At 39.3% G+C, this 13,592-nt stretch overlaps 1 protein-coding gene across 3 annotated transcripts in view; it reads right to left on the bottom strand.

Annotated features, from left to right (window-relative positions):
* Positions 1-2,173: 2,173 nt before the first annotated feature.
* The window catches only part of COBLL1 (cordon-bleu WH2 repeat protein like 1), a 115,627-nt gene continuing 104,208 nt past the window's right edge, over positions 2,174-13,592 (bottom strand). For all 3 annotated transcript variants that reach the window (XM_042461205.1, XM_042461223.1, XM_042461214.1), the window contains 3 exons: positions 10,894-12,464; positions 8,821-9,000; positions 2,174-4,495 (listed from right to left, as the gene is read on the bottom strand). In XM_042461205.1, coding sequence (XP_042317139.1) covers positions 4,406-4,495; positions 8,821-9,000; positions 10,894-12,464 — 1,841 coding nt within the window. In that variant the 3' untranslated portion in view covers positions 2,174-4,405. The remainder of the gene's footprint in view (positions 4,496-8,820; positions 9,001-10,893; positions 12,465-13,592) is intronic.

Genomic DNA, 13,592 nt, shown 5'->3' with positions numbered 1-13,592 from the left:
GGTCTTGCAGTTCCCATCAGCCTTGGCTATCATAGTCAATGGGGAGGGATGATGGGGTTTGTAGTTCAAAAAGCAACTGGAGGGCCACAGTTGCTCATTCCTTATAAAATTTAGAAAGTGGCTTTGTAAAGTATTCTGCCTTCATCCATTACCATGAATAAGTATTTATTTCCAGCTGATGTTCTCATACATTATTTTTTTATGTCTTCATTTGCACGACAACATTCTCTTGCCACTCCCTCCCTCTTCCCTATACAGTTAGAAACATTTCTTTAATGGATAAAAGTAGCTGTGATTAGAAAATGTAAAAGCATTTGGGGGAACTTCACACTTCAAAGTGATTCAGCATCCTTTGAAAGAACTCTCCTTGTTTAGCATTCCACTCAATGCGAGATTCAAATATGAAACAAAACCCCAAATTTAGCTATTAGGAAATACAGGAGTCCTTCTTCCCACTGTGCCTCTTTCCCTAATTGTGTCAAAATATCGAAGCAGAATCCAGTACTATTTTTATATTTTAGCTCAGGGAACTAAGAGAATTTTTAATGTGCTGTTCTCAGCTTATTACACATCCAGATCCTAACAGCAAACTATATATTTATAGCTTTCATCTGGTGTTTAAGAGCCCATGTGGCAGCCTTGCAGAGAGATGCCTTATCCCATATGCATCCACTCTGGGCTTTAAGAACAGGGACTTAAATCCAATTACTAGTCCCAAACAAATAAACTGAACCAATGAGATTTTGGGGTGATTCAGTGTAGCTGAGACTATCACCTGTATTTTAGGACACTGATTAAGATTCTGTCAGAGGCAGTGCCATCTTTATTTATTTTTTTTAAATGCTGGGATTAGTTTCTACTATGTGCCAGGACTTTTTATTTGTAGTTTTAAATTCTTTGTCCCAAGAGGTTGGTTTAGGTTCCTCTTTGGTCCCCTTTCAGAGGCACCTGAACTGTATATTCAAACTTGTGCAATTTCCACTGGAAAAACATGGACCTTCCTTTGATCATTCATTGTACAATGGTGGTGGCAATTTACTATCCACTACACCAGGGCTACTCAAAGTGGTGGGCCTTAGATCAGCAGGTTTCCAGGAGAGAAAGAAAGAATTATATTTCCCTGGAACATTGAAAAACAGTAATTGCTGGCCCCCTATGTCAGACAGCATCAGAAACTCTGCACTAGACCATCTTAACAGCCATGGTTTCCTAAACCTAAATGCTGAAATAAGCTAGTTTTATTCCTTCCAGGATTGTTAATATCACCTGATAATGAATATTTTTACTCAAAAGGCTTGTAATAGATTTTCTACTGAAGATATATGGTATAACCCAATTTTAAAAAAGGATCATTCTCTTCTGCATTAGATAACAAGAATATATATTGGTACTATTTTTATTAATGCATAGAAATACTTAAACAAAAGAGTGGGAAAAGAAAATGAGAGAGAAAGGGAAAGTAAGCAACTGCAGAGCACTCGAAAATTAACACCACAGGAGTTGTGCCACAAAAGGTCAAGCAATCAAATAACTTCCATCCATGAAAATTGAACTATAATCATGTGATGGAAACTTGAGACAGATCTGGCAAAATGCCTTGACTTTACATAAAACTGAAATTTAACAAGTCATAGGTGTACAACGAATTATCTGGCAGACATTTACAGTGGGACCCTTGTTATACGCTGGGGTTTGGGTCCAAGATTCTCTGTGGATAACAAAATCCGTGTATGCTCAAGTATCATTAAATATAATGACATAGCAAAATGGTGTCCCTTATTTAGGGAAAATCATTCCACCCTAGTTCTTAGATGTTGTTCCACAGAATAAAGAGATTACTGAATTGTAGTTCTAAAGCCTGCTATCAGCACTCTTGACTGACAGATATCTGAACGCCAATATGCCCACCAGTGGTCTGTTGAGGGATGGGATGGTTGGTGATATTGAGAACCTCTTTCACTATCCTCTCTTATTGCTCATCATACAACTCCTGCAAAGAGATTTTTCTCTTACTGATCAATGCATCCTGTAGAAAACCATTGTGCAGAATACTTTGAAAATACTGCCATTTTCAAGTTGTGCAACAAGTAGTCTATGAGGTTTTTTCCATTTTTTAAAAAAAGACAAGAACCAAAAGTTTAAGTAGTTAAACATAATTACTTAAGAATAAAACTAAATACAATTAATTTTATTTAACAAAACCATGAATTAATTTAGGGCATTGCAAATATCCCAGTATTTGCAGCATTTATCTACAATTCAACTGATTGATCACAGCTAGGATCACAAATAGCTTTGTTATACAAATGCAACATTAATTTGACAGCATTGACAGCAGAAGATGAACAGACAAAGAAGTGCCACACTTGTTACTGAGGATTTTGCTGTCTGTGCATTGCTCCTCAATCTGACATGCCTTTTTCAGTAGCAATTATTCAATTCTACTCCTATTTTGTACACTGATAAAACTGATTCATTAACATTGCTTAAAGCATCATTAAAAGATTTTATAATGCACAAAAATCATCACCACCACCACCATCTCTTTACCTACTTACAGAATGTAAAATAGGCTTTGTTTTTCTTTCCCTGCCTTTAATTTCCTGAATTTAAGAGAAATACTTTAAAAGTTACTTGACATACAACAAAATAAGATATCCATTTTAATGTCTATTAGGAAAAAAAGTTCATATGCACAGAATTTTGCACTTAACTATTTTGACTCCTTTATGTATTTTCAGCCTAGTTCAAATGAATAGTGGATGTTCTGTGCTAATATTGCTCTCTTAATCTTAACCTTAAGATGTACCTGATCTATACCCATCTTTCCTTAATTATGGATTTATATTAACTTTGAAATAAAGGCGGGTTACAGACGGGCCGTTTGCAGCGCATCCGCGACGTGCTAGGGTTGCCTCGGGGCGGAGCATGCACATGCCCCGCAACCCGAGCACGTCACACATGCGCCGCAATTGCGCAGCACCATCCATACGGCCCGTGCACCCGCCACATCACAGCTGCACAGCTTCTAGACGGAGCTGCGCAGCTGCGACGTAGCAGCCCCGCCTTTGGCGCTTTGTGGCGTCGCAAAAAGGAGCCGCTTTTTTGGGCTCCTTTTTCGCTGCGCAGCTGCACCGCGCTATTTGTATGTTGTGGCGCAGCTGTGCAGCAAAGTGAGGCGCTGAGGAGGCGCCTCTTTTGGGCGGTCTGTAACCCACCAAAGTTCTGGAGTCCTCACTATAGCCCAGAAGTTTATTAACTCATTAATGCTTCTTGTTAGATAATACGGATTCTCAAACACATGAGCTGTAAATTGTTTACTGGATGTCCCTGCTCTTGGCAATTTTAATTCAGCTGTCAAACAGTAGGACTGGAAAGTCCCAATAAGAAAGTGAACAATGGCATCCATTTTCTAGATTTCAGGTTATGTAAATCTGCTTTCAGATATGACAACAGAGTAGGGAAGCTTCACACACACACTCTTAAAAACAAACTACAACACCTATAATTCCTTACCACTTGCTAACTTGGTCTGAGACTTCTGGAAGTTGAAATCCAAAACAAGTGGCGGTCCAAATATTGAACAAAACTCCAGGATATGCTATTTGATTCTTTTACACAGCTCAGTAATGCTGACTTAGATGCCACTTCTGGAAAACAGGTGTAAATTAACCAGTGCTAGTGTTATAGCACATAAGATCAGACAGGCACTTTGTGGTGTGTGCATTAAGACCATACAGCAATGATGTATGTAAAAAGAACAACACCCATATATAGTGTTAAACTAGTAAACCAGAGACCTCCTATATTATTTCTTTACTGTGATGTTAAAAATACAAATAATGCTGATACAAAACAGGTATGATCCAAGCTCAACATTAGAAGGATTTGTTCCTACATTTTTAGTTAAACAAAAGAAAACTTTCTCACTTGCAGTTCTAGAAATTAAATTCCCGACCTAATAATCAAGGCAACAGGTGGCAGAACTATATTTAAATTCATACATTTCTGAACAAAATCATTAATCAGTTATAAACATTAAGAACCCCATACATCAACATTATACAACACATTGCTACACATAATTTATTAAGTATAAAGTAGAAATCAACTTATCTGATGATCACAAGGAGAAAAAAAAATTAAAATCTTCTTTGCCATATTATGAGTTCTGAAGCAGCATTTTCAGCTTTAAAGAGAAAAGGCAAAAAAAGCTATAAATTATTTATAGTCTAAGAAATCTTTGAGGCATCTTGTGAAGTTTCTATGCTTCACTTGACAATATATTCCAACATAACCCTGCATGAATGTGCAGTCTTCAATAATGCACAATTAACTGTGAAGTAGGTCTACGCAGTAGGTCTATGCAATGGTGATTAAAGTGCAAAATGTTTGGCATGAAGTCCTAGTGATGACTGTATCTTGCTTCTATGGCCACTGAGGAACTGAGGCTGGGTCTTCCATTGATGGCAACAGTGTTTGATGGAGGAGCAACCTGAAAGACCAAAAAAGATATTACGGTTCATAGACAAGAGCCCTGTATTTAACACAAAATTCCTCATCAGCAGTTTAGACATACAACTGTTTCAAGCTGTAACTGTTCTACATATGCTGAAAATCACAAATCTTACATATCTGTCACAACCATATTCACAAAAGATGTACAGTCGGCCCTTCTTATACACGGATTTTTTATACATGGATTCCAGCATACACGGTTTGAAAATTCCAACAAAGTATAAATTTACCTTGATATTCCATTTTTTATAAGGGACATCATTTTGCTATGTCATTAAATTTAATGGGACTTGAGCATACACGGATTTTGTTATACACGGGGGATCTTGGAACCAAACCCCAGCGTATAACAAGGGTCCACTGTATACCTTTATTTTATGCAGGGAGCAAATATGATGTTATGGGTAGGGCTAGGAATAGTGAATCTAGGACTGAAATACCAACTCAGACTTGAAGTTTGGTGGGTGACCCCAGACTTGATGTCATTTGTAGTAATGATAAACACTTCAAAGGGAAGAAGTATGCACTCCTGAGCCACGCTGACCAGCTGCGTAGGCTGGGATCCTGAAGAAACAAAGTCCAAAAGAAAACTTTTCCAAATTTGGAGCAGCAGATTAATTGGACTAAACTCCTTGAGTATCATTCTGAATTTCTCGCTCTTATTATTATTATTATTATTAAACTTTATTTCTAGAGCGCTGTAATTATACACAGCGCTGTACAGAGTCGGTAAAATTAAGGAGTAAATATAAAAGCCTGCCCAAGGCGTACACTCTAAGATAATAACAATTAATCTCTTCTTTCCTAAGCTACTGTTTGGCCCCTAGCTCATGATGGTAGACCTCACAGGCTTATGGGATGGGACCAAAGCAGAGCCCCCAAAATTTGCCTGTGTCAACTGTACATAATACAAAGACCTATGCATTAAGCATATAGATTCTTTTTAAACAGTAAGTAATGCCTTAAGATGTGATCCCATTGAAAACTAACAGGATGAGTTTAGTCATATGATGGAAATATTCTGGAAAGAGAAATAGTTTCAACCTCATATGACCCATTTGGTTAGCAATTACTGCAGGCTTTATTCAGCAGGAATGAAACTGCAGCACAAAAGACCACAGAGTTTGGCTCTGCATCATAACAAGTTATTAAAGGGGAGGGGGAATGCTTGGCTGACTGTGGTAGCAATTTTTGCCTTGTTTCTTGAATGCTTGGCAGGTGCTTAGAGCACCTGACAGACCTTTTACTCACTTTAATAGCACAAAGCATTAGCCCAACTTCACCAATGGGAGTTAAATGTCCTTTCACTTAGTTGTAACGCAGAAGTGAATGTGGTAAACGCCTGTCCTGCTGATATTCAAATTTAGTTTTTTCCCATGTAATATGCCTTGGTTGAAAAGTTAAAGCCAGAGATGCAGTCTGACCTCACTGTCACAAGAGATTTAAAAATAAATTTGATACCTCACCTTCCTTAGCCCAGCCTCACTTCCTCGTATTGTTAGTTTTAGAAAAATGCAGTCACATCACCAGGCTCTTCCTCCTTTTGCTCTTAATTATTTTAAAATATTGTATAGAACTGAAGAAGCCCTGAAACAACTTCTACACCAAACAAAATCTGGCCAGCTATGACAACGCCACCTGCACTACTTGGTAGTAGAGCTGAGCCCAAACACTGGGTTCCTAAGGGAGACACTGCTCATGTAACATCTGTTGCATAGTTGGTGTTAATCTCTCTTAGTTCATACAAGAATGCTGGAGTGCAGCCAGGAGAAGCCTGCTTCAGAAGCTCCAGATTATTTCACGAACCCCTGCCTTTGGGAGCATGGTTCGCAAAGCCAAACCACTATAGGGGGGGATGGCATGGACAATCACCTGTGTCACAGGAAAGATAAATGACCAAGCCCCGGCACTCCATATTGCCTTGGCTCCATGGACTCCCTTCCAGAAGCCAGGCATTGCAGAAACAGGTGAACTGGGAGTGCCATCTTTTTCTTCCTTCCTTTCCTTCCTTCCCACTGCTGCCACTATTGTCGTCTTGCCACTGCCATTATCTTTTGCCTCCAGAACAACTGTATCTAAGCCTGCAGATGTACAGATTCTTAGGAGTTTATCACATGGGACAGATCTCATGCAGAAACTTGATTTAAAGTTTAAAAACCTACAAAAGTGGGTTGTTTTTCACACAATGCTCGAGGTTAACTGGACAGAAATTAGATATAATCCGCAAAAGCAGGTAGTTTTTCAGATGATGTTTGCATCAATGAGAAACAATGCAACATTAATCCAAACGCAAAGTTGACTAAACCGATTTCATTTTACTTTCGGGAATTTCCCAAAAGTAAAAAGGAGTGTGTTTTGTCAACGTTACATTTGGATTAATGTCACACTATTTCTCATTGATGCCAATACAATACATCTGAAAAACAACCCGTAATGTTTTGTGAATTTTAAAATCCCATTTCTGCATGGTATTTAACCAATTTACCTCCAATTTGCCTCTGTGTGATAAAGTCCTTAGTCTTAGTTTTGTTTTTTGTTTTTCTTAGTTTAAACAAGCACTTTGACATCATATGACTCATTTCCTCAGTAGTGCATTGCATAAATCCTTACATTTCTTTTATACTCTTGGGCACAAAAAGGAATCATGGAAGTAATCTTCCAGCTGACATTTGGAAAGTCTCATCTTGAGGACAGAAACTCAGCAGTCTGCAGTCTGCATGCAGTAGCCAAGCTGTAGTGCCACAATTTCCTCACTTTGCTGCCCAGTTGGTTTTTATGATGGCATTGAATCAATATAGTCTATAAAAGGTAAGATATGACCGGGAAAGGGAACAGACTCATCAGTAGGGAGAGCTGGTGTGTGGGACAGTAAGGGAAGCTGGAAGTGCAGTGTGAGGCCAGGATAGTTCTTAAAGAGGAGAGAAAATGAGGAACAAGTAACTCAGGTAAAAAGAAGAAGTGGAAGCATGGAGACTTGAGTAAGAGGAAAAGTAGGTAGACAGATGAACTGTTGCATAACACAGGACAATATATTCACTTCCAGTCTGAATTCAAGGCACTAGTGATGACATAAAAGTCCTAAATGGCTAAAAACTTCAGTACTCAAGGACTACTGAATACTGACCTCAGTGGTGTAGTGGTTGGATTGTTTGACTGTGACTCTGGAAACCAGGTTTTGATTCCCAGCTTGGCCTTGAAACTCACTGGGTGGCCTTGGGCAAGTCACACTCTCTCAGCCTCAGAGGAAGGAAATGGCAAATCTCCTCTGAATAAATCTTGCCATGAAACCCCCATGATAGAGTTGTCTTAAGGTCACCATAAGTCAGAAACAATGTGAAGACATATAAAAACAATGAAAACTGATGTATATGGGGGGCGGGGGGAAACCTCCTCTGTGGTGCAAAATATAGCGGGGCAACATGAAATAGGAAGATATAAGAGAGGGCCTTCTGGGTTGTGGCATCCTGATTGTGGAATGTCCTCTTCTTGGATGTCCAAATGGTACCAAGCTAAAAACATAGCTTTTTTTTATTAAAGCCTTTGGGGACTAATTTATTTCACAGTGTACACTGAAACCTAAAATTCTTGTAGGTTTTAAAAACAGTTGCAACTGTTTTCATTTATGTTTTTATTTTGTTTAAATTATTTATGGTTTTATTCTGTTTTGAATTATTTATGTAACATTCGCTGCCCTGAAATCCCATGATAAAAGCAGGACAGTTATTTAAAAAGAAAGAGAGAGAGAGAGATTTTGTGCTGGACAGTTTTGAAAATACCCTCTACTTACCTTATCATTTACTGCCACAGATATTTCAGAACAGGACAATACTGAGGGATAAAATACAACCTCATACAAAATAGGATCCTCTACTCTGTCTCTATCTATGGCTGCCGCCTCTTCCCTATTGATGAAAACTCTTTTGAAAACTGAGACAAGGCAGCTGGGTATCATCAAGGAATGTTCAAACACTGTAGACAAGTTAAGAGAAATAAATTCCATTAAGAACTTGATCTCTACAGCTTCATACCAGCTATTAACAGATGCCCTCACTCTATACATTTAATGCTAAATATATGCTTTGAGTGTACACTGTGTATGCTGTTTCCTTTAGCCAATCCAAGGTCAGCACGAACAGCTTGCACTCAGTTCATAAATCTCCTATTGCACTATTCAAAAATCACACTCCCACAAGACTCTCTCTTCATGACTGATGCCAGTGCTGACTGCTATGGTGATTTTGAAATAAGCTCTGTAAATCCATTGTTATTGATTTAATGATGAGGAGGAAAAAACATGCTTACCCTTCTCAATTTGGCAGCAGCTTCTCCAGAGCGGATTGCAGCCAGCAAGCTCTGGTGGATCTGTTCTGGGTCAGGGCGCTGAAGAGTCACAGCAGTGCCTTTCTCACAGGCAGGAGTTGTTGGGTGGCCGGGCAAAGAGGGAACTCGCTTACTTTGCTCAGAGGTTGCACAATTATTTTTCTGTTGGATTAATAAAAAATAGACAAGGTTACCCAAGTGAGGTCACAGTGGCTTTCTTAGTCCCACACCATCATCCCAGTCACACTTATTAGTTAGTGAATAAATGGGAGGGGGGGGGGAGAAAATCTTTTTTCAAAAGAAGTACCAGCTATAGTTCCAATGCCTCCACAAAAACCATTCTAGCAGAGATTCTGTTTTACTTCTATGTTTCTCAGAAGCAATTAAAATGGGCACCTCGTAAATTCCTTTAAAAAAACAAATCTGAATGTTGAAAATTTCGGTCCTGGATTACAAATCACACTCTCCATTCACTGATTATCACCTCAGTACCTATAATCAGCATATCAGCCAGCAGCACGAGGTGTAACATAACTAGTATGTGAACCATCTTGTATTCACTTCTCCACCATTTAGAGATGCTACACCAGATAACTATAACTAAAAGTCACACTCATGATGTAAAAGCAGTAAATATATCCCTTGACAAGATCCAATTGTGATTTAATCTAATTACACCTTTGTTAGTGAGGAAAGGAGTTAACTACAAGCTCTGAACAATGGCGTATTACAACAACAGAGTCTTATGCCACACATTATGGCATAAGCTTTTGTGGACCACAGCCTATTTTTATCATGCCATAATACATTTATTTCATCTTTAGTCTTTGTTGTTTTTATTACAAAAATGTAACATAGGGTTTTATCACATAAGGCTCTTCAGCTGCTAAAATAGCAGCTTTTAAAAATGCTATGCAATCTCCATGCTCTCTTTCCTATTGCATTTTGGGGAACCCTTCGAGGAATGCAACCTTGGGTCAGACAAAACTTATCACATACAGCATTTGGGACTGCCCACCCAGTACCAGTTCCAAGATATTAACCTTGCTCCTTTTTCTAGTCTGGAGTGCACACAAACACACTCAGACAGATGCCCCCCCCCCCCATATGAAAACAGTAATGTTTTAAAAGGCATTTTTTCCTTGGAGGGGGGCTTCCTTATTGGAAAAGACCAGACTTCTTGCTTCATACTTAACTAATTGCTGGCAGATGAAAGACAGCAGCTACTGATCCTGGTGCTGGTTTTCATCTGCCAGTGATTAATTAAGTCTAAACCTAGAACCAATAGCAAGAAAAAGGCCAAGGGCTAATGAAATAAATGGTTTTTGTTTGTTTGTTTTTACTGTAAGACTCTTTTCCATTTATATTTCCAGGCGCGCGTGTGTGTTTGTGTGTGTGTGTGAGAGAGAGAGAGAGAGAGAGACAGACAGACAGACAGACAGACAGACAGACTACAAGATGGGGTGGGGGGCTGTGGGCAAAGTTTTGGCTCCTTTGACAAAGTCCTAGTTGGGGGAGGAAGTGGCCAATGGATTTTTTTTCTATAGAGAAAAAAAGTTTAAAGGTTTCTCAGTTACTTTGCCAATTGAATGGATATCAAATTGAAATTTCCATCCCTTTGCCTTCTCACCTCATCATAAGGCATCTAACCCACACCCAAAGCAACCAAAGCATGCCCACTGACCAACCAGCATTAGTGCAATCCAGTGTAATTTTGCCCTGGAAATCATAGCAGAACAACAATGAGAAAAGGAGTCATTAACAGATTGTGTGTGTGTGCTAATAAAAAGAAACACTTTCAAAATGGTATCTCACAGGAGAACAACAGAAGAGCAATGGCGTAATGTGATAACCCCCACCAAAGACTCTATTATCCTCTTGTAATTGTAATTGATCTGCCTCATGTATTAAAGCCCATACAAGTTAACTTCCCTCTGGAAGCTTGTAAATAATCAGAAATGCATGACTTACCCAAAATGCCATTGAGAAATGACAGCAAGAGAAGCTCTCACACATTTATAAATGAATAAAATTAGTACAGTATTGTAGTTTTACCTTGTCTGGCATGCTCTGTTGTGCTTGTCCTGTTGGGCTTGGTAGAGGAGAATTGTCTTTTGTCTCAGTGTTGAATGTGGATAAGGAATGTTCAAAAGATGGCCTAGTTGCACTGGTGTGTGTTTTACTGAATGACTGTGATCTCTTAACTGCTGATGATACCGCAAGGGCAAAAGGTGAGGGCCTGTAACTTGAATATGGTTGCGGCAAAACAAAAGTCCTCAGCGCTTTCAGATTTACTGGAGGAGGCTGGGAAGGGGGAGAATTCAAAGGCTTAGGCATTTTGATTGCAGAAGTGGTGACTTCATTTCTTCCCTCAATATGACCATTTTCAGTCTTTTCTTCTACTAACTGAGGGGGAACACTAGCCAGTCTAGGAAATGGAAAAGAATTTTGATCTGGTGATGCCAACTTTTTCTCTGTCTCTATAGTCTTAGTTTCACTCTGAGTAGGGCTACTAAGAGAAGTACTTCTTGCAACTGCAGATGTTACATAATGACTAGAAGCCCTCCTTTGCATCTGCAAATAAAAATTGCTTGGCTTTGGTGGAGGACTTACTATCCTTGATTTTTCTTGCACTGCAGGAGGCGAACAACTTTTCCTTTCTGTGCTTAACACCAAGTGGGTGATTAAATGCTCTGGATTAAGCTTGGAATGTTCTGCTTCTATTTTCTTGCCTTTGGCATTAGAGAAAGAAAGTGTCATATTATCCACAATACCATACGTCTTAGCCAGTGGATTGTTCCCTGGCAACCTAACTTCATTTCTAAAGCCAGATCTTGTTTCATTTGGGCTTTTTATGGTATTAAGAATTTCTGTTTGTGTACCAAACTCTTGGGAATTCTCATTCTTAGGAGATACATGCAAACAGGAAGCTTCTTGATTCTCTACAGTATCTGATTCCCAGTTCTTCACTATGTCCAGAGATTTTGGAGGCACTATTTTATAAGTAGTCATTCCAATCTTGGGTATGTAGTCCCTTGTAATCTCATTGGAAGGTTTAGGTTTAGGCTTTGAGTCTTGACGATAAAGAGGATAACCCTTTGTGGGGGAACTACCGGGACTTTTCACAACTCTCTGTGGTGGAATAGAGTTATCATTCTCAAATGTATTACTCTGGTCACCATTAGGACTTGGTCTGCACTGAACTGCTTGGTGCTTCTGGTGGTTGAGCTCTGTCAGTGTTCCAACACTTTCGTGCATCCTGTTCAGGAGCCCTGAGGACTGATTCTCCACAACTGATTTCTGAATGTGAGAAGAACTTTTGTGGCTGACCAGCTTGTTACTCTGAGGATCCATACTCTCATTTAATGCACTATGGCCTAAATTATCATCAGATGGGGTTGCCTGAATTGCAACATCCTGGGTCTTTACCGTTTCCACACTGGAGCAATCCCATTTTTGATCAAGCACCTCTAGAAGTGCTAGAGTATTGTGCTCCTGAATTAGAGAGGTATCATCTTGACAGGTTTCATAGTTTGAAGCTTCAAGAGTTTTACTTTCTCTCACTCCTACTACACCATAGTTTCTTTCATCTGTCATTGTTGGAAGGGATGTTGCATCACAGTGACCTTTTAAAAAAGGCAAGCACAATTTTGAAAATAGCATTAGGACAAAACAGTTGTTTGGACTATGAATAAATAAATAGTACCACACTATGGCATGGTATTATCCACAGATAATATATACAATAACATGCAAAATGCACAAAACACCAATACCTTTATTGGACCAAGCAAAATGCACAAAATACATGATGCAAGCTATTGAAACTCCACTGGCTTTTTCATAGAATCATAGAGTTGGAAGAGACCACAAGAGCCATCTAGTCCAATAGCTGCCATGCAGGAACTCTCAATCAAAGCATCCCCAACAGATGGACATCCAGCCTCTGTTTAAACACCTCCACGAGGGAGACTCCACCACACTCTGAGGGAGTGTGTTCCACTGTCAAACAGCCCTTACTGTCAGGATGTTCCTCCTAATGTTGAGGTGGAATCTCTTTTTCTGAAGCTTGTTCCGGATCCTGTTCTCTGGAGCAGCAGAAAACAAGCTTGCTCCCTCCTCAATATGACATCCCTTCAAATATTTAAACAGGGCTATCATATCACCTCTTAACCTTCTTTTCTCCAGGCTAAACATACCCAGCTCCCTAAGTCGTTCCTCATAGGGCATGGTTTCAAGACCCTTCACCATTTTAGTTGCCCTCCTTTGGACACACTCCAGCTTCTCAACATCCTTTTTGAATTGTGTCGCCCAGAACTGGACACAGTATTCCAGGTGGGGCCTGACCAAAGCAGAATAGAATGGCACGATTACTTCCCTTGATCTAGATACTATACTTCTAGTGATGCAGCCTAAAATTGAATTGGCCTTTTTAGCTGCCACATTGCACTGTTGACTCATGTTCAACTTGTGATCTACTTGGACTCCTAGATCCCTTTCACATGCAAAGGTGTTCAAAATCATACAGAAGAAAGAAAAAAGAAATGATTATGATAGAATCACAGCCCTAAATTTTGTTAAGATGTTGGTGTTCTTAGTTAAGAGAGTGCAGAGAAATAGATTTCTTGGACTTTACAATGTCTTCCAGAGCTCACATGGTCAAAAAAGAGATCTGGACTCTTGTCTACCTCCATCCATACCATTTTAGCTGAAAAAATAACAATAACCTGAGAAAATGTAGGCCTGTGATTCTA

Source organism: Sceloporus undulatus, chromosome 1 (genome assembly GCF_019175285.1).
Source record: "Sceloporus undulatus isolate JIND9_A2432 ecotype Alabama chromosome 1, SceUnd_v1.1, whole genome shotgun sequence".
NCBI classification, from domain to species: Eukaryota; Metazoa; Chordata; class Lepidosauria; order Squamata; family Phrynosomatidae; genus Sceloporus; species Sceloporus undulatus.
Note: the sequence above shows the minus strand (reverse complement) of the source record. Positions and strands in the feature narration are given on the sequence as shown.